Below are 20,564 nucleotides of genomic sequence, written 5' to 3' on the forward strand. Positions count from 1 at the left end.
ACTTTAAGAATGTTTGTCATGTTTTTCCTCCTACAGAAATTATGTTAAAACAAAAAATATATTCACACCATCTTTTTCCATTTTCATATTTTTGAAAAAGCTCCAGGGAGCCAATAGGGCTGTACGTCATATTTATCTTGGGGACAGGGGTTCTAATCCTTTGGGCAGACAGTACATATAGCACATACATACCAGTACTATACATGTCGTTACATAATTTTAATTACATTTTTTCCCATCGGGCCATTGTCAGAAGAATTTTAATATTTTCTCATTACTATAATGAATCATGGGTGTTTTAGCCAGGTATTTCAGTGATTTCTATACATAACACAATTCAACCACAGTTTTTTGTCGAGCTTTCATTTGCATAAACAGATGTGCTTCTCAGGTGTAACAGCGATCAGTGAAGCAGTTTGCAGGACAAAATGCTAAATAGCAATCTTCCATTAGGTATGAGGCTGTGCATCCCATAAGGAACTGGGCTGACCTGAAGCGCAGAGTGGGACCATATCGCCGTTGTTATGCCTTCACCCACGCAGCCATGCCGGGCGAACCCCTGGTCGTGCTCCACGTGGCCCTCACTGAAGACATCTCTGACAACATTCAGGTTAGAAGCCATGCAGCTGCAGGGATTTGGAAAGGTGTGTCTCAATTTACTATGCTTTACAGGATGGTTAAGCACCTGGAGTTTGCTGTTTGTTCTTACACTTAGCTCACAAAATATAGACTTTTGGACTGCAAATCCCTTTGAGATTAAACTATGCAGCATGGACTTCTCATTTCCCCTGATGCTTTCCATGAAGAAAAGTTAGGTTTCACCACCTCGAATAGTTCGCAATGTGATATATGTAGTTTTGCTCCCGCAGCCCTGAAAAATTTGGTAGACAACACATCTGCCACTGTAACTCTGCAGTGTATCGGGGTAAATGATGCTGAGTTTGTTGTTTTCTTCTCAGAGCATTGTTCGTGAGTTTACCACCCTTCAGTCCACAGAAGATGTAAACAAGATAAATTCAGCCATTTTCTACTCCATCACCTCCACCCAGCCCGGCCTGCAGGGAGTGGAGCTGGGGAACTACCTCATCAAGAGGGTGGTCCGAGAACTTCAGGTGAGTGGGGGGGGGGCAGTGAAACTAAGAACTAGAACTTACTTGTTGTAAAGGTCACCAAACCAGTTTGAAAGAATAGATAAATAAATAAAATGGTGTTTTGGTTTTTTATGCCTGTACGCATTCTTAAATCTCCCATTTGTTTTACTTTTGCTCAGTGAACACATGTACTCACATGTACACGCACAGACAAACAAACAGCAGCACTAGACAGGCAGCAATGAAATCTCTTCTAGACCTCTCAATAACTACACCAAGAGTCCTCCATCTCAGTCCACTCCAGCTAGCACTTGAAATGATTGGAAAATTGAATGGAACAGCACTCTGCCCAAGTGAAGGGAAACAATCTTTTTATAGTTCATCCTGTAAAAATCAGGCAGTTGTGTTTTGGGCTCCTTCAGATTGAGTATTTTGCACAGAACTCTTGCTGGCTACCAGCTCCTGACTTATTGGGATTTATATTAATGGCAGGCAACATTATGCCACACTGAGCTCAGAACTTATTCTGCGTTTTTCTGCTCCAAGAAAAATAGCTATTTCTGTCACTTTGGAAGTTATGTTGCACTGTTCACATATGTCTTGAAGGCTCAAATGAATTCATATGTTGGTATCCACAGCAACAATAATTAATGCATTCAATTTTAAGCCATAATTCTATCACTTATTGCAAAAAATGTACTCTCCTATATTAGACGAATCCAAGTCCACAGCTACAATAAAAGATTATGTATATTCTGTCAAATGGATTGTCTAATCTGCAGATGTCAGTTTTAAAAACAGGGTTTCTGCAAGAAGAATCCACAATTTAAAGTTTAGTTTTAAAATCTGAACTTTAATCTTCTCCTAAAGTCTAATTGAATTAACTTTGGGATATTCAAAACTCATTTTCCTTTGTGTCTATAATGCTCAGTGATTTAATTTCATGACAGTTTTGGTCATTGCACCTAAATCAGGCTCAAAAACACACATTATACAGCCACTCAAAGTAACTTAAGACTTTTTTGGCATCCAGGTTTCTAGACAAGGAACTGTCTCCTCTTTTGGGGTCATAGGGAGGGTACACAATGGGCAAAGGCAGAGTCCATCCCAGATGTGATGCCAGTTCATCACAGGGCCCTATATGAGCATTTGTGGATTCGGTACCTTGCTCAAGGGTGCCTTGGCAGTGCTTTGAAGGTGTTCTGGCACCTTCTCCAAATACCAGAAGACCTTCCACGTTTTGTCTGCACTAGGGCTCAATCCGAGAACCCTCTGCTTCTCAACCAAGTTCCCAACAGACTGTGCTACCACTGCCCACACAAAGACAAGAGACAAGGAACTTTTGCACAAAATGTGAAGGTTTGACCTTAGCTGCTGATCAGCTGTTTGATGGTGAGTTAAATAAAACTATGCACAGGCCTGGATATAACGATCTTGCAGATTCTAAAACAAGTGGTGGTGCAGCGTTATCTGCATCTTTTTGTTTTTTTTATCTTAATGGTGAAGAGCTGTGCCACAGGTGTCAGGCTAAAGAAGGAGGTCTTCCTTGGCTTCATAGATTTTTGTAAATCTGACATGGAAGTCTGATTATGTTGGCACAGTTTTCTATGTTCTCCCTGCATACTCTCAGGTACCCAATGCTTTGAGAGGGAAATGAGCCAGGGTTTTGAAATGCTGGACTGACAGCAGCACACCTCCCCCAGCAGGGGTCTGACATGTTTACTTTTATTTTCAGTTTTTCATTCCTCCTGCCACAGCTGTGTGTCACTTATCAACCCAGATGTCTGAGGGCAAAGGTAGGAGGAATTAAGTGTGAGGAGAGAGTAATGGGGGAAGATGGGGGAACCCATGTGTCTATGCGCATAGATGAGACAAAGACAACTGAATGAAGTGGACTTGTACAAGAGGAGAGAATAAAAAGAAAGAAAAGAGTTGGTTTGTTATGTCGTTGCTGTCTGAGGAAACTAAGGTCCGACCAGCAGACTGAGCACAATCAAGAAAATGCTTTTTTTCGTCACACATTTAAGTGGTTGATGAAGGGACTGTGTTTTTTTTCTGATTTAAAGTGTGACCTCTCTCCTCTCTAGAGTGAGTTTCCTCAGATGGCCCAGTTCTCCAGCCTCTCTCCGATCCCAGGCTTCTGCACCTGGCTCCAAGGCCTGCTCGGCCAGTACAGAAAGGAAAGATGTCACCCTGACCTCCTGTCTGAGCAAGAATGGAGGGAGGTGGAACTAGCTACAGAATGCCTCGGTAGCAGGCCAGGAATGCCTGCTACCGAGGCCCTCCGCAAACTAATCGGAACTGGTGAATGGATGCATTCTGAGCTCCTGTCCAGAGTTTTGGAGCCCGTCCTAATGCGCCTCTGCGCCTGGTACCTCTACGGGGAGAAGAGGCGAGGCAGCGCCCTCAACCCTGTTGCGAACTTTCACCTGCAGAACGGCGCCACCATGTGGCGAATCAACTGGCTCGCCGACACTAGCCCCAGGGGCGTGGCCAACTCATGTGGCATCATGGTTAACTATCGTTATTTCCTGAATGACACGTCAAAGAACAGTGCTCTTTATCTGCAGAACAAGGTTGTCACGGCTTCGGAGCAGGTTTTGGGACTGGTGTCGCAGTTTCAGAAGAACAGCAAACTGTGACTGAGATGAATACAGTCATGCATATTTTAAAAGGCACCCGCTTTCATCAGTATACTGACAGAAAACCTGTCATAGTGAATCAAGCCACCTGCCTGGCTATCAGCAGCACTTATATTTGGATGGAAACTAGAACAATCTACATGATGCATGAGGATGTTTGATACCGCACAAATCCTAAGAGGGGAGAGTGTAGTTAATGAAGTAAGAAGCATCTGTCAATGCTTTTCTGTGTTTCTGGATGGTTCCTTGTGTAACGGTGGTGCAGATGCTGCAAAGTGGGAGCGCAGTAACTGGAAAAAATGACGTTTAGATTCTGCCATTTTCCCAACCTGTCTTTTTTGCAAACCTGTTGACAAATGAGAGCATATAAGACCCCCCCCCCACCTTCCCATGAGTTTCTTATACACCTGCTATTAAAATGGTTATTCCCACCTAAGTGCAAGCCACAAAAGTAATGATTTACATACTGGAAATACTGTTTCGTATTCAACTATACTAAACAAAGCAAGATTTTTTTCTACCATGTTTGGTGGTCACTCATAATTTACAGTTGGCTGTGCCAGCTCTGCTCCCCCTCCCCCCTCCAGAGAGCCATTGCTGACATTCTAACTGCTCTGTACAGGTGCCAAGAAGTGTTGTATCAGCCCACATCCCATTGTTGTAAAATAATATATCTCAGCAAGTTGATTGTGAAATTACATTTTATCTCTTCAAGGAGGCAAACTCTTTTTGTCCTGTGTTCTCTTTCTCCCTATCGTTCCCACCTCATCCTCTCATGCTGTGCCACTCTATGTCCTAGAAAGTAATGGAGTGAGAAATAAAGTTAACATAAAATGGCTGGATTGATAGTGTTCAGTAAAGAAGATGGGAGAATAAAGAAGCACCAAAGGGACGGTTGTTTAAAGGATGCCCTGGATAGCGAGTCGGAGCATTTTGGAACAAAATAAAGGGAGAACCTCTGGCCAGATGGGCAGGAGTGGAAGCTGTCACCACTGTCGTGTCCCCTCAGGATAACTGCTGTGCATAAAATACCATTTGTTGTCGTGGGAACGTGGTGTTCTGACCAAAACCATTTGCATTAAAAGTTAAGTGTCTTTTCATTAAGAAATTATGGTGATAAGTAAAAGTAATAACAGTTTTGAATATAGTAACTGGTTTATGCAAGCTGAAATCCGATTAAGTCATGCCAGTTATCATTGTGCGGCATCCACATAAAGGTGCATTTTCTAAACCTGCTGGTGCTATAGCATTACTGGTAATCATATCTGCTTGTCAAGCAATAATGCAGCCAATTCAAATTCATATGCAGGCATGTGATTACTGGAAACACACACAATATCAGTATCTTTGCCCAAAAAACTGCCATCACAATTAGAGAGGTGTTTTAAAGCCTCAACCCTCAAAACACCAATGCAATTTTTTTGGAATGTCTTTGGTGTTGCTTTTCTTGAAATCCTTAAAATCCTTGAAATCCTCTTGGTGGAGGCAGTCTGGATTTTATGACGTATTTTTTGGATGTGAACATTTCTGCTGCAAAATCACAAAAAAAATCAGATCTTCAAATATTAAGGAACCCTTACATACATCAACTGTGATATTTAAAGAGATTTAGGTTGATCAACACCTGCCTTCAGCTATAGGGGAGAGCTATTTGTATTCAAAGGATACATCAAATATTCCAAATTACTGCCAGCTTCCATGTCAGCTCAGTGTGTACTCAGAGCTTTCTTCATTTGTATCTAATCACAGCACAGTTTTGTCACATCTCCTGTCTGACGTGTTGCACATAAGTACCGTATGCGTAGATGTGTGAGAGTATTCATTTCTTGTTCCTCATTGCGAGGAAATTGCTTTACAAATGAAGCTAATCCATTTTCTACAGTTGGAAGTGGCCAGAAAAGTCAAAGATGGATGAAAGAGTGGTGGCCAAAGTTATTTTCTTGTGCTATTTTATTCTCCCAGATTTAAAAGCCTTTTGTCCTTATGGCTGCTGCATGTTTAAAGGGGCAATCAAAATAAGCCTTACGTTTCACTAATGACGGATTGTTATATTTTCAATAACCTGCAAATAAAAAGACTGAATAACCATAGAAACAATGGGCCCGATTCACCAATATGTTCTTACGAATCTTCTTAGATTCTTTCTTAAGTTGTCCTTAAGAAGTTTTTTAAGAAAACCCTACGTCGGATTCATCAACGCGTTCGTAAGCCCCAGAATTGTTCGCAGCTGTGTTCTTAGATTGATGAATGCCATCTGTTCGTAAGTTGAAAGCGCGTGCCAGGTGAGTCTAATTAACATACGATTAGCATAAGTCACCGCCCACTAATGCCCATAAAAGGAACTGCAGCAGGACCCTGTAGACAGAGCAAAAAGCAGCCAAATGCCCAAAGCGAAATGCCCAAAGCTTGCCTCTCCACGCCTGATTTCTGACGCCGTGTTGCACAATCAAGAAAGGATGGCTAACACGCTTGATAAAATTGCCTCAACCCTGATGACTATAGCCAACACGCTTAAAGAAATCAACGAGAATGTAAAAAAATAAGAATGTAAAAAAAAAATAAACGTGTAAAAGCTGTGCTCGGATTGTGACAATAATGCATTTTATTCACAAACGGGCAATTAATCGCGCTCGAACGTGAACCGCGTGCCTGCAGTCTGGCCCCATCATTGCGTCAGGACGCACAGCCTCACGGGGTTGTGGCTCTGTGTCCAAACACATCCAGCGCCCCTTTAACATGCCGATGGTGCGTTCAATGGTGGAGCGACTGCGCGCATGCATCTGATTGAATAAAACTCCTGTGGAGTCTGAGGGTTGGTCAGTGGTGTCAACAACCAGGGAGCCAGGCCATATCCTCGATCCCCTAATAAAATAAATCAAGATAAAATCAAATAAAAAGACAGTTTTGGCATGGTTTCCAATTTGGTTGATTAATGTTAAGTCATTGGCACATTTACGTAATTTTAAAATTCTCCGTAAATCACCCAAAATAGGAAATAAACATAAATAAATAAATATGACAGAATTATCATTGTAATATTGAATTTTATTGAACTGCACAAGAGAAGAAAACCCAACCATACCAACATGTCGGCACTGAAATGTGCGCAAGAGTACTCCTGAGTGTTCGTAGGATTTGTTCTTACCTACGAATAAATCCAGGATAAGAAGAAATTGGTGAATGCCACAATCTTCGTCAACTGTTCGTAAGTGGGACTTAAGAACAAATTTGTTCGTAAGAACGCTTCGTGAATCTGGCCCAATGTCCTTTGAATTCTAAAATACAGGCACAAGTCTGACTGGAAAACAACTGTTATTCTACAATCTGTTAATTGGACAGTTAATTATTTAGACAATCTCCAAAAGATTTATGTCCAGAAGTGGGAAGCTATCTCCAAAAACATCTTAGCAGAGGTTTAAATCCATGTAATCGCCCGATTACATTCAATGGTTTATAATTTAACTGGCACTAAACCCATAGCTCCAAATTTCCAACTTTACCGCTTTCCAATATGACTCAAACGCAGAAGATCCTGAGGAAAATATCACGCATATAAATGTACCAATTCCAGATTACTCTTATTTTTTGACAGCTGCATCCTCACTGGCAAAAAAAAAACAAATGGCAAAAAAAAAAACCAGCAAAATCTGAAACAGCAAAGTGGAGAGTTATAATTCATATGTGATATGCAAATGTCTGTGTCCCTGCTTTAGATGCTGGCAACCTCTGAACTTTGTACAAGTGGCATATGCTGTTAAATTAAATGTGTCACATTAGTTTAAATTAAATCAAATTAGTTTAAATCTAATCAAATCAGATTACATTGTTAAATTATCAGTTCAATTTTATCTACTGCACTGTGATCAGTTATATTTTATTTGGGCACAAATCAGATGTTAAAATGGTTAAAATATCAACTTTTCAACTGTTATCAGAGGTATGTGTCTACAGAATGTTCATGTTTGTGTACGACAAACACATTTCAAAGATAAAATGTATGATTATTTGGCACAAAGCATTGCTAAAGTGATTATTTGAAGCAAATTATTGTTATAGTTTGAAGTAATTTAATTCAAAATCACACTTGGATAAATGGGTCATTTTTGACCCATGTGGTGTAGTAATCCAAAATCTATTTTTATTCCTAAAATAATAAACAGACAATGGAAGGACTGACCTTGTACTAATCAAAAACAAAATATTAAAATTATAATTGGGACATTTAATAATAAAATTAGAAGGTGTGTTCATAAGTTGTGCATCAAGGGGTTAAATACCAGACAAGATGAAAGTGTGTGTGTGTGTGTGTGTGTGTGTGTGTGTGTGTGTGTGTGTGTGTGTGGGGGGGGGGTTAGTTAATCCATTCTCCCTGGCCTCTGGTTGGCCCTACTTTATGCCTCTCACCTCATCACTGTCCTCCTCCTCCACTCCCTGGTGACCTGGCCCAGCTACACATCCTATCCCTTTTGTCTGTCTTCACAGGGCTTCATGATTTGACAAGCAATCAGGACACATGCATGCAGGAGTGTTCCACACACATGCCACAAATCCTGAACTATTTCCATTTGAAGCAGCTGATATTTCCAGCTATACCTTAGCAGTAGAGACTCACTGCACTATATCCGGATGCAACAACATTACAACAGGTACACTCCTCCAACAGCTCTGACAGGACACATATGGAGGATATCTAAAGATGTCCTTTAGTTCCTGGCACCAGGATATTGGCAATGCATCCTTCAGTGGTCCATGGATGCTCGGAAGTATAATTTATTGCTCCATCAGTGATGGTGATCTGTCCTCGCCCAAATGTGGGTAAAAAGAGCAAAATAAGGTCCTCCCATCACAAGAATTAGACATAAGCTTCTTGTGCTTCAGTTCAGTGTTTTGCTTTTTGAAAAAATAACATTTTTCTTTTTTTGGTGGCCAGCAAACAAACAAACCTACCATGAACACTTTATGGTTATGAACATGAACTGGCTAATAAGAGAATTTAGATGCTCAGAATTTCTCGTGGGTTCCTCTGTGACCTGTCTTACTATTCCATCTCTGGCAGTCCGTCCCTTCCCAGTGGAAAACTATTTTAAATTCCCTTAACTTGGATATAATCTGTCTGCCGGAGGATTTGTGGAATCTCTTTGTTAGATGAATTTCTAACATTTTAGAATCTGGACAAGCATCAGTAACCTCATGGGAAGTTTTCTCCTGACCCAAAGCAGTGGTTTTATGAAGCAGTTCTGCTTGTTGACATTCTTGTCATTCAAGAAAAATGCTCAGTTGTTATGGGTCTCGCGTAAGCAAGCAAAAGATTTAGCTTTGAAGAAACTGGGGGAACTTGATTTCTCCTGTGAAAGAGGCATCTCTGGAATCCCATACAGAACATCAGTACGCAACACACACACAGACACACACAGACACTGAAGTGGTGATTACCGTATTTTCACGACTATAAGGCGCACCTAAAAGCCTAGAATTTTCTAAAAAATCTACGGTGCGCCTTTTAACCCGGAGCGCCTTTTGTATGGATTACGGTAATATTGGTTAATCGCGGCTACCGTAGTCAGTAGGCGTGGCCGAGGTAACAGCAGTAAATTCAGTCCCAAACCATTTCTGTCTGTAAAGACCCCAAAATGGCTCCTTGCAAGAGACGCGCTTTTGACGCAGAGTTCAAACTGAAGGCTATCAGTCACGCAGTTGAACACGGAAATAGAGCAGCAGCAAGAGGATTTAACGTGAACGAATCAATGGTGCGGAAGTGGAGGAAGCAACGGAGCTTCCGAGGAAACAAAGCAAGAAGTGGATTAACAAAGGAACTCCAGCCGCTAGATATTAGTGTCAACGGGGCATTCGAAGCTAGACTGCGAACTGCGTGGGAGCGGTGGATGACGAACGGCGAACACACGTTCACCAAGACGGGGAGACGGCGCCGAGCGTCATACGTCACTATCTGCCAGTGGATCGTAAATGCCTGGGCATCGACCGTGGTCCGAGCTTTCGGGAAGGCAGGGATTGTCACTGAAATGCCAGACAACACCAGCGACACCGACCCTGATGACGACTTTGACAAGACGGAGCCGGCCGTGTTGGACGCCGTATTCGCACAACTGTTCAATTCAGACACCGAAGAAGAAGAATTCGAGGGATTCCTGGATGAGGAATGAACTGATAAAGTGATCTTTACGTGTTTCTTTTGTGTGTTTACAACTTAACAAGGCTGGTCATACTGTGAATATGGACATTACCGTTTGAACAACGTTGTTATATTGCTATTGTTATATTGCTATCGCTTTGCACTACTTCGAGAGTTCGAGTTACCGTATATTGTGTTTGCACTAACGTTTGATTTACCGCAACGGTACTACGTGATAAAAATGTTGCACTAAATCGAAGATTTATTAAACTCCACTTGTGATAAAAATGTTGCACTGCCTGTTATAACTCGCTGTTATTAAACGAACTGTGTTACGCGAAAACACTACGTCACTCGGGAAAAAAAATAAAACAGCTGTTCTCACAACTCTATTGGAGTGAATAGAGTTGTGAGAACGACGGTTTGTATTCTATTAATAAAGTTTGACTGACTTATCTGGCTGTTTTATTGACATTCCTTTTAGCGCAGCTCGATCTAGTGAACGCGTCATGAAACCACAGGCACTACGCAGTTTCTATGCTATGCGCCTTATAACACGGAGCGCCCTGTGTATGAAAATATTTCTAAAATAGGCTGTTAATTGAAGGTGCGCCCTATAATACGGCGCGCCTTATGGTTGTGAAAATACGGTACTTACCATCTGGCCTTTCTCCCTTTTTCCTGATATGTCTTGACCACCTGCAATCATCTGGGTAACACCTTTCTTTTCACCATGCTACTGATGTAAAGTTCCTCTTACTTTGGATCACTCAAACTTCTTAAACTTTTGAAGGCAAGCAAATAAACCAGCTGTTGTGAAACTGTAGTTATGCCATTTCATTGTTTACTTTGACAGGAAAACATAGAACCTCCGTGGCACATGCTTAGCGTCATATTTTTCAAATTCTGACACACACATGCTGAATTTGTGTGCAAACAGAGCAGATAAGCATTGTAATCAATTTGAGTGTGCTTCTTCAAATGAACCTGTTATTGAGGAGATATTTATCATGCTCTTCTGCAGACACACTGTAATGAGGCAACACATTGTCTTTTCCAGTGGCTGCATAGTTGGCCATTAGAGAAACACAGTGTCACCCTATGTCTGCAGAGCTGTCCTCAAAAGTCTATATGCTCCTACAGGTCAACTCACACACTTTCTGCATTGCCCTGCTTCATCCTCGCCCTCCATCGAGAGGTCTGCAATGGTTGCAAAGGCGTATACTAAAAGGGATGTGTGGTTTCACCTCATGCAGCTGCGAGCATTAAATGGCTGCAGCAGCTGCACTGAAACACAAGGCATGGCTGCTGAAGTCACTGGGCCCGATTCACCAATATGTTCTTACGAATCTTCTTAGATTCTTTCTTAAGTTGTCCTTAAGAAGTTTTTTAAGAAAACCCTACGTCGGATTCATCAACGCGTTCGTAAGCCCCAGAATTGTTCGCAGCTGTGTTCTTAGATTGATGAATGCCATCTGTTCGTAAGTTGAAAGCGCGTGCCAGGTGAGTCTAATTAACATACGATTAGCATAAGTCACCGCCCACTAATGCCCATAAAAGGAACTGCAGCAGGACCCTGTAGACGGAGCAAAAAGCAGCGAAATGCCCAAAGCTTGCCTCTCCACGCCTGATTTCTGACGCCGTGTTGAACAATCAAGAAAGGATGGCTAACACGCTTGATAAAATTGCCTCAACCCGGATGACTATAGCCAACACGCTTAAAGAAATCAACGAGAATGTAAAAAAAGAAGAATGTAAAAAAAAAAAAAAAACGTGTAAAAGCTGTGCTCGGATTTTGACAATAATGCATTTTATTCACAAACGGGCAATTAATCGCGCTCGAACGTGAACCGCGTGCCTGCAGTCTGGCCCCATCATTGCGTCAGGACGCACATCCTCACGGGGTTGTGGCTCTGTGTCCAAACACATCCAGCGCCCCTTTAACATGCCGATGGTGCGTTCAATGGTGGAGCGACTGCGCGCATGCATCTGATTGAATAAAACTCCTGTGGAGTCTGAGGGTTGGTCAGTGGTGTCAACAACCAGGGCATATCCTCGATCCCCTAATAAAATAAATCAAGATAAAATCAAATAAAAAGACAGTTTTGGCATGGTTTCCAATTTGGTTGATTAATGTCAAGTCATTGGCACATTTACGTAATTTTAAAATTCTCCGTAAATCACCAAAAATAGGAAATAAACAAATAAATAAATATGACAGAATTATCATTGTAATATTGAATTTTATTGAACTGCACAAGAGAAGAAAACACAACCATGCCAACATGTCGGCACTGAAATGTGCGCAAGAGTACTCCTGAGTGTTCGTAGGATTTGTTCTTACCTACGAATAAATCCAGGATAAGAAGAAATTGGTGAATGCCACAATCTTCGTCAACTGTTCGTAAGTGGGACTTAAGAACAAATTTGTTCGTAAGAACGCTTCGTGAATCTGGCCCACTGTTCCTACATCTGGAGAGACGGCAGAAGGGAAGTTGACAATGTTGTGACAAATCGTTTTCTCTTATTTTCCATTCCATTGATTCACTCCCTCACCCCTGACTCCCTCATCCAGTTTCACATCGTGTCAGTCCTTTGGAGCAGAAGGCCTTTAGCAGTGCTTCCGGGGGAGGTTAATTGGCTTTGCTGTGCTGTGTCATTAGGAAGCTGGGTAATGATGATAGCAGTAGCTGTTACGAAACATGGTTGCAGAGGACCCGAACGCAGGCCAGGACACAGTGGTGGAGTAGTCAAGAGCTTTATTTACAGGGAAGGGGAGCACACACTGACGACAGGAAACAGTCCTCCTGGACCGCAGGGGGATTGGGAGGCAGCGTCCGCCTGTCACAGGTCCATCGGCGAGTCCCCAACCAGACGCAGTCCCCCTGGACTGCGGGGAACTCGGAACACCGGTGAGTCCTCAAACCGCAGCAGTCCCCCAGGACCGGCGAGGACTCGGGAGTCCGGCGCGACACGCTCACCACACGAATGTGCCCCGAGACACTAAAGGCAGAGGCAGTCGTCCTAGGCTGCAAGGGGAGCAGGAGCGGTCCGCCAGGAGACCAGGAACAGGAACAGGCGCGGCCCGCCAGAAAAACCGGAAGCTTGGGGACAAGAGCGGCCCTCCAGGAAAACAGGAAGCTCGGGGACAGGAGCAACCCTCCAGGGCAACAGGAACAGGAGCGGTCGTCCAAGGAAACCAGAAGCTCGGGAACAGGGGCAACCCTCCAGGAGATGCAGAGCACCACACGACAGGGAAGCAACCAAACAGCTTCACCACGAACAGACACCCTACCAACACCAAGGAACCCAAACAAACAAACACACTCCCCACACGAACAGACACCCCAGCACTGACAAACAGGCACAACCTGCTTAAATAGGCAGCAAGATGTAAATTGCCTACAGGTGCGCCGCCTGCAGTGCCAGCTGCACCCAATTGTGCTCAACACCACACCCTGCAGGCCAAAGACAGACACAAACCAGAAATCCCAACAGTGGCAGGGCGAAGGAGGACTATTTTCTCAATTTTCTGCAGATAGGCACCTGCTTACTTTCCACTGTTTTCACATAATCTGAAACATTTCTCATGTTTCCCACAATGTCAGCGGGATACAGCTAAATAAGAAACTTGCACATGGAATTTATTTCTACAGACATTGACTAATTTCATGCTATTCAATTACAAGAGGTCTACTGTGACAGAGTGCTTGTCTGGCATAATTACTATCCCTCTGCAAGTTTATTTCAATATTTTTCTTTTCTTTGTGTTTTAACTGTCATCCAATGTTTTGCACGTGCAACCCTGTATTACTGCAGAATTGAAGAAAAAACAATTCCCGTTTCCTTTCCACTTTCTGATTAATATAAAAAGGTCAGGTTAAGGAACATTGGTAATCTCCCCTTTCTCTCATTCTGCCCTATCTGCCCTATCCTATCGGCTGGAGGGTCCTGCTCAAGATTTCTTCCGGTTAAAGGCAGTTATTCTTCCCCCTCACTTGGAAACTGGTTGCTCAGGGATTACGAACCAGGGTTCTGTCATTTAAGGCAGTTTGGGCTTGTAGTTTGGCTGTAAAATACACTACATTAATACATTTGCACTGCATTAAATCTGAATTCAATTTAAATTAGCTGACCTGTATGAGTGTAAGAAGCAAAATTATTGTTCTGCAATGATGTATAAAATATTTCATTGGTTCCTTATGAATTGGGAAAACAGTTTTAAAATTATCTATCTTCTAAAGACAAAATATCTGAAAGCTGTGCTGAGCATGTTTTTACATGGAGGTGTGGGTGACACTGACCCTGACTCAAATGTGAGTAGCAGCAGAACTGCACTCTGCAGCCTGTCCCATTGTTTTTCAGTGCGCCCCCGCTGAGCTCTGCTTAAAGTTCAAATGATTTTAGCTGTGACCCTGGGTGCCACTGACCTTTGAGAAGTGCCACAAGTGAGATGTGACAAACCCATGACATAACACGAGCAAACCGAGGAGCCGAGTGTGTCACACATGTTAAACTTCCTGTCTACCAAGGAGAGATCAACGATATAATAAAATATTTAATAGAGCCTTCAGGTTTGACATTGGGCAAGTACTCTTTGTGTGTTCAATTGTCAATAATTCCTGCCTGTCTTTGTTGAGTTGTTTACTTGCGAGTACATAAAGCAACCCAAACTTAGTCCTTACACCGAAGAACCATTATACAATGACTGGTATTAATGAGATTCATCACTGTAAAAACGATAACTCGTAATTGTTGATTTAATTAAAGTTTTCAAATTAAACTGACTCAGAAATAAAGCTTTCCATTTACAACCTACAAAAACTTGTTTGCCCAACCAATTTCTCTCATTGTTGTCCTAACTAAGATTTTATAAGCAGCACAATAAAGATTATCAACTTTTGAGTAGATTTTTTGAGTTACGGTAAGTTGGGAACCAGTGGGAAACCCCATAGATGACTGACGTGCGCATGCACACATGGTCTGAACAAGTTTGAATTCGCTGTCGACCAAACGGACCTTCTACTGAACCTGCGCAGACCTGAGACGTGTGATGATGGTCAGTAGACATTTTCTGTACTGAACTACTTTGGCCACGTTTGGTCAAGTTTTCTTGGGGGGGCCAAGAAAACTTGACCAAACGTGGCCAAAGTAGTGCTTGGCCATTTTCTGGACAGAAGCGGGAGCTGACGACCATTTTGCCCTAGCAGGTAAGCTAATTAGCTTAAGTACCGTATTGGCCCGAATATAAGACGACCCCCACTTTTTCAGTCTTATTTCAACGCAAAAAACACCGTCTTATATTCGGGCCAATATGGTATGTTGTTAGCGTTTTCTACAAGCGCCTAACGACATTTCCAGCCCTTCACCTACTTCTATGCTAAGGTTTTATTACAGAGCATCGGCCCAGCTCGTTCGACCCCCGCAAAAAGTAATGTTTGATACTGTTTAATGTTAATCACGTCTGAAATTCAGATACAGACTTTCATCACTAAATGGCGGTATCTCATCTTTACTGCACGTCGGCCGTGGTAAAGCTTATTAGCTTATTACTCGTTTTTTTTATCAAGATTCAAGAGTACTTTATTGATCCCTTTAGGGGGTGTCCATCAGGGAAATTAGCATCTGTTTTAATGTTTTAATATCTGTTTTAATGTTATCCTTGTGTGGAGACATGATGTTAACATGACCAACAAACTCCCGCCCATGTAAGCTACGCGGGTGCAGGCAGGCGTCCTCGTGCACACGCTTTCATGGGTCGGTGTATGGCAGACATGTGCGCCAATTATACGATGCTGATGTAAGTAACTTGCATATTAGCTAAAGTTGTTTTTCTTTTGTTCAATAGACACCGTTTATCCGGTGCTGCACTGTTACTTTACAGTAATGTATAAAGCTAACTTGACAGTTTGACAGCTGGTGTGACACTGTCTAATGTCCTTAATTACTGTAAGTTAACTGTTACATACAAATTAAAGTTGTGCTTCATGCTCTGTTATAAGATCGCTACATTTTCAGAGCTTTTTACATAATGGGGAAGGAGACAGAATATTTGAGGAATAATTGTGTGTTGTTGATGTCACATTACAGATAGTATTAATTTTTTCATAGTTATTGTGTTTTTATCATAGTAACAAAGACAAATGTTTGAATTCACGTTTGCATTTATGTTACACGTCACGTATGTTAGCAATTATATGCCTGATATAGTAGAAGATATAGTAGAAGAGTGGTCATATATAAGTTAATATGATTCCCTACATACTTTTTTCATGTTGTCTCTGGTTTTGGCTTGTTGATGTGTTCAGCTCCTGCATCTAGGGATTCCTTCTGTGTGTTATATATGGATGTTTTATCCCATAATGACTGTTACAATTAGATTTCAGGCAAGTAGGGCTGCAGGCAATATTGATAAAATTCTTATCATGATATATATTTTTTTCATATCAGGAGATTTCAATCCCAATAATACGTTTAACTTAATAGTCTAATATGTAATACTTCAAAGTCTCTTTAAACTTCTAAGTTTTCTTATAAGTACATTCAGAATATAATGTTTTTGACGAAATACTTTTATTAATATTGCAACAATATTGTAGTGATGACAGTTGGTGCTTTCACAAACTATGGACATAATGAGACTTTAAAATCAGTAATCATTAGTAATATGGATATAACAACTAAATGGGTAAAGGAAAATAATAGAACAGCAAGGACAGTCTGGTAAGTTAGGAATTACATTGGCCATTTGATATATCCTCTTCTCCCTGCATGACAAATTCACCCTGGATATTGCCTATCCAGTCATGGAGCATCACAAATTGGGGAAATAAATCTGTATTGTTATTTTATGTTTACAGGGACTGTTGCAATAGTGCTTTTAGCAAAACTGAATGTGTCCTATGTGTCTCTTGTGTTTCAGGGGTGGATTTCATGCAGTGCAGATTTTGCAAATTCACAAGCTCCAGTCAAGAGACTCTTCTGAAACATTTTCGCCTTCATCACGGACAAGGTGCACGTTGGCCTTGCATTCACACAGACTGTGTATGTGTATATAAAACACCTGGAGCATTACGATCACACCTCTCAAGATCACACTCAATAGTGAAAATCCACAAAAATTCAACATTTCAATGTGAATTGTGTGATTTTAAGGAGATTTGCAGTGAAAAAACTTTTTGGAACCATCTTGGACATCATTTAAAGAACCGAGAAACTGTACAATGTCCCTTTCTAAGGTGTACCTTTAAAACAAACATTTGCCCAACCCTCAGTTCTCACAGAAGTCGAAACCATAAAAATTGTACACTTGAGGATGTTACAATACATGGTGGTAACGGACCCGAACGCAGGCCAGGACACAGAGGTGGAGAGGTCAAGGGCTTTATTTACAGGGAAGGGGAGCACACATCAACAGAAACAGTCCTCCTGGACCGCATGGGGATCGGGAGGCAGCGTCCGCCCGTCCCAGGTCCATCGGCGAGTTCCCAAACCAGACGCAGTCCCCCTGGACTGCCGGGAACTCTGAACACCGGTGAGTCCTCCACACGCTGCAGTCCTCCTGGACCGGCGAGGACTCGGGAGTCCGGCGCAACACGCTCACCTCACGAACGTGCCCTGAGACACTGAGGGCAGAGGCAGTCCTCCTAGACTGCAAGGGGGGCAGGAGCAGTCCTCCAGGAGACACGGAACAGCAACAGGAGAGGCCCTCCAGGAAAACCGGAAGCTCGGGGACAGGAGTGGCCCTCCAGGGCAACAGGAACACAGGAACAGGAGCGGTCCTCCAGGGAAACCGGAAGCACGGGAATAGGAGCGACCCTCCAAGGCAACAGGAACACAGGAACAGGAGCCAACACCAAGGAACCCAAACAGACTCCCAACACGAACAGGAACACTCAGGAAAGTGAACAGACACCCCGGCACTGACAGGCAGGCACAACCTGCTTAAATAGGCAGCAAGATGTAAATTGCCTACAGGTGCGCCCACCTGCAGTGCCAGCTGCACCCAATTGTGCTCAACACCACACCCTGCAGGCCAAAGACAGACACAACCCAGAAATCCCAACAGAGGATTTTCGAACAATTTCAAGAACTGTTCCTGAAGATGAGATAATTGAAACTGAGCAATCTGATAGTGACGCAGGAACATCAGCTTATAATATTGTGAGACCAGATGAGGTGGAAGAGATTGTAAAGGATGTGGATAGTGAGACACTTGAACAAAAATTGGCTTCTCTCTTTCTGTGTATGCAAACAGTGTTGCATGTTTCTCGAGCTGCAACACAAAAGATTGTAGAGGATTTGCGTAACCTGCTCTCTTTCTCTAACATTCATGCTCTCAACAGTGTCAAAGAGATCCTTTCAAAACATGAAATTGAAGTAAATGATTCTGTTTTGCAAGAAATTTCTAATGCTATAGTTCAAACTAATCCACTCCTTTTAACAACATCGGAGAAAGGTTCCCTATCTACAGATCACCAAAGGAATATATATTTCAAAGAGCACTTTTCTGTTCTAGAACCCACAGAATATCTGTACAACACAGCTCATAAAAACTCTTTTGTTTATATATCTTTCACTAAGATACTCAGACGGGCAGATTTTTTTGGACCAAATTGTATTTAATCAAGAAGCTTTATCTGGACACCTTAAGTCTTTTCAAGATGGCAAGTATTACAAGGACAATAAGCTACTGGGACAGCAAAACTTATGTATCAGTTTGGCATTATATATTGATGATTTTGAAGTTTGTAACCCACTGGGCACCTCTAGAAAACTTCATAAGATTACTGCAGTATATTGGGTAGTTCTAAATTGACCAGCCAGATTCCAATCGAATCTCAGTTCAATTCAGCTAGCTCTCTTAGGTAAAAGTGTGGATGTCAAACAATATGGTTATGAAAAGTTTTTTGAGCCATTGATTAATGATATAAGGTGTCTAGAACAAGAGGGAATTGTTGTGGAAGTTGTGGGTCAGTTTGTTAAAGGCACTGTATATTGTGTAAGTGCTGATAACCTTGGTGCACATGGTCTGGCAGGCTTTTCTGAAAGTTTTACTGTTGACAAGTTCTGTCGCTTTTGTTTGATAAGTAGGGACCAAATTGCAACCACTGAAGTTAATGACTTCCAGCTGAGGGGTGTTGATCAACACAATACATTTCTGGAAGAGCTTAGGCAGACTGACAACCTCCAAAGTGTTAATGGGGTAAAAAGGGAATGTGTACTGGGCAAACATCTACTGTTCTTTCACCCAATAACCGGATTTCCTCCAGATGTTTTGCATGACCTTTTTGAAGGTGTCATCCCTTTGGAGTTGTCCTTATGTTTGAAAAATCTGATCTCCAAAGGTTTCATTACATTTGATGCATTAAATAACTTCATAAAATTATTTCCCTACAAATATTCAGACAAAGTAAACAAGCCTCAAAAAATTCCAAAAGCAAGCTTTGAAAAAGGAACAGTTGCTGGTAATGGACATGAAAATTGGACACTGCTGCGCTTACTTCCTTTTATAATTGGATGTAAGATACCAGAACAGGAGCCAGCATGGGAGATTTTAATGGACCTCAAGGAAATTGTTGACATTGTTGTGTCAAACAGACTCTCTGAGGAAGCATTGTGTTATTTATCTTGCAAACTACTGGATCATTGCCTGCTGCTCACCAGTACCTTTCCGGACTTCAGACTGAGGCCAAAACACCACTTCACTGACCACTACCCACATCTTATACGCGGCTATGGGCCTTTAGTGGAATTGTGGACGATGAGATTTGAAGCAAAACATAGCTTCTTTAAAAAGGTGGTCCATGACACTCACAACGGGAAAAATGTGCTGCTCACTCTTTCCTCGAAAAACCCGACCATCTGGATAGTGGGAACCTTTTCAAGCCAAAACTCTATGTTGAAAATGTGAAAGTGGTCAGGGTTTCAGAATTGGATCCATCACTTAAGTGTGAAATACAGAAGAAGTACCCTCATCTAGACAGTGTGCCTCTGTCTAAAACGATTCACCTGCATGGGACACAGTATGTGGCGGGCATGATTTTATCTGCTGGGCAATGCAGTGGCCTCCCAGAATTCCATAAGATTGTGACCATTCTTGTCAATGCAGAGGAGGTGAGATTCATTTGTAAAAGACTGTGTTCCTGGTACATTGAACATTTCAGGTCCTATGAGCTTGTTGAACACACCTGTGCAGACCTTCTTGTCCTGGATCCAGATGCACTGACGGATTACCACCCTCTAACAGCATACACAGTTGGTGGAAAGCTGATGGTGACCCCAAGGACGTTCCTTCTCCATTAAAGCAACTCAAAATGGTATGTTCTCTTCCCTACACCCTGTCTCCTCTTCTCCTCATCTCCCTTCTCATCCACCCTCTGTCTCTCCTCTCATCCACCCTCTGTCTCTCCTCTCCTCTATTGTCCTCTGCTCCCCTTCCTCACTCCTTTCCTCTTGCTCTTTCTTTTCTTCTCCACACTCTTCTTTCTTCTCCTTACTATCTCTCTTCTCCCCACTCACCCCCCTCTATCCTCCCCTCATCAACTCCTTTCTCTTCTCTCCTCTCACGCACTCTCTCTCCTCTCTCCTTTCTTCTCTCATTAAGTATTAGTTTTGTGCTGAATGAATTGAAGGAAATGAAATGAATATAGACTTTAGTTTTTTTTTTTGTTTGTTTTTTACATTTGTAGACTAAATTAT

General features: G+C 42.1%; 1 protein-coding gene across 1 annotated transcript in view; it reads left to right on the plus strand.

The window, feature by feature from the left end:
* mlycd (malonyl-CoA decarboxylase) overlaps window positions 1-5,827 on the plus strand; it is a 10,036-nt gene extending 4,209 nt beyond the window's left edge. Inside the window, exons 3-5 of the mRNA XM_003967182.3 lie at window positions 454-610; window positions 960-1,112; window positions 3,179-5,827. Of these exons, the coding sequence (XP_003967231.2) occupies window positions 454-610; window positions 960-1,112; window positions 3,179-3,733 (865 nt within the window). The 3' untranslated portion in view covers window positions 3,734-5,827. The remainder of the gene's footprint in view (window positions 1-453; window positions 611-959; window positions 1,113-3,178) is intronic.
* The last annotated feature ends 14,737 nt before the right edge of the window (window positions 5,828-20,564 follow it).

The sequence above is a fragment of the Takifugu rubripes genome, chromosome 9 (genome assembly GCF_901000725.2).
Source record: "Takifugu rubripes chromosome 9, fTakRub1.2, whole genome shotgun sequence".
NCBI lineage: Eukaryota > Metazoa > Chordata > Actinopteri > Tetraodontiformes > Tetraodontidae > Takifugu > Takifugu rubripes.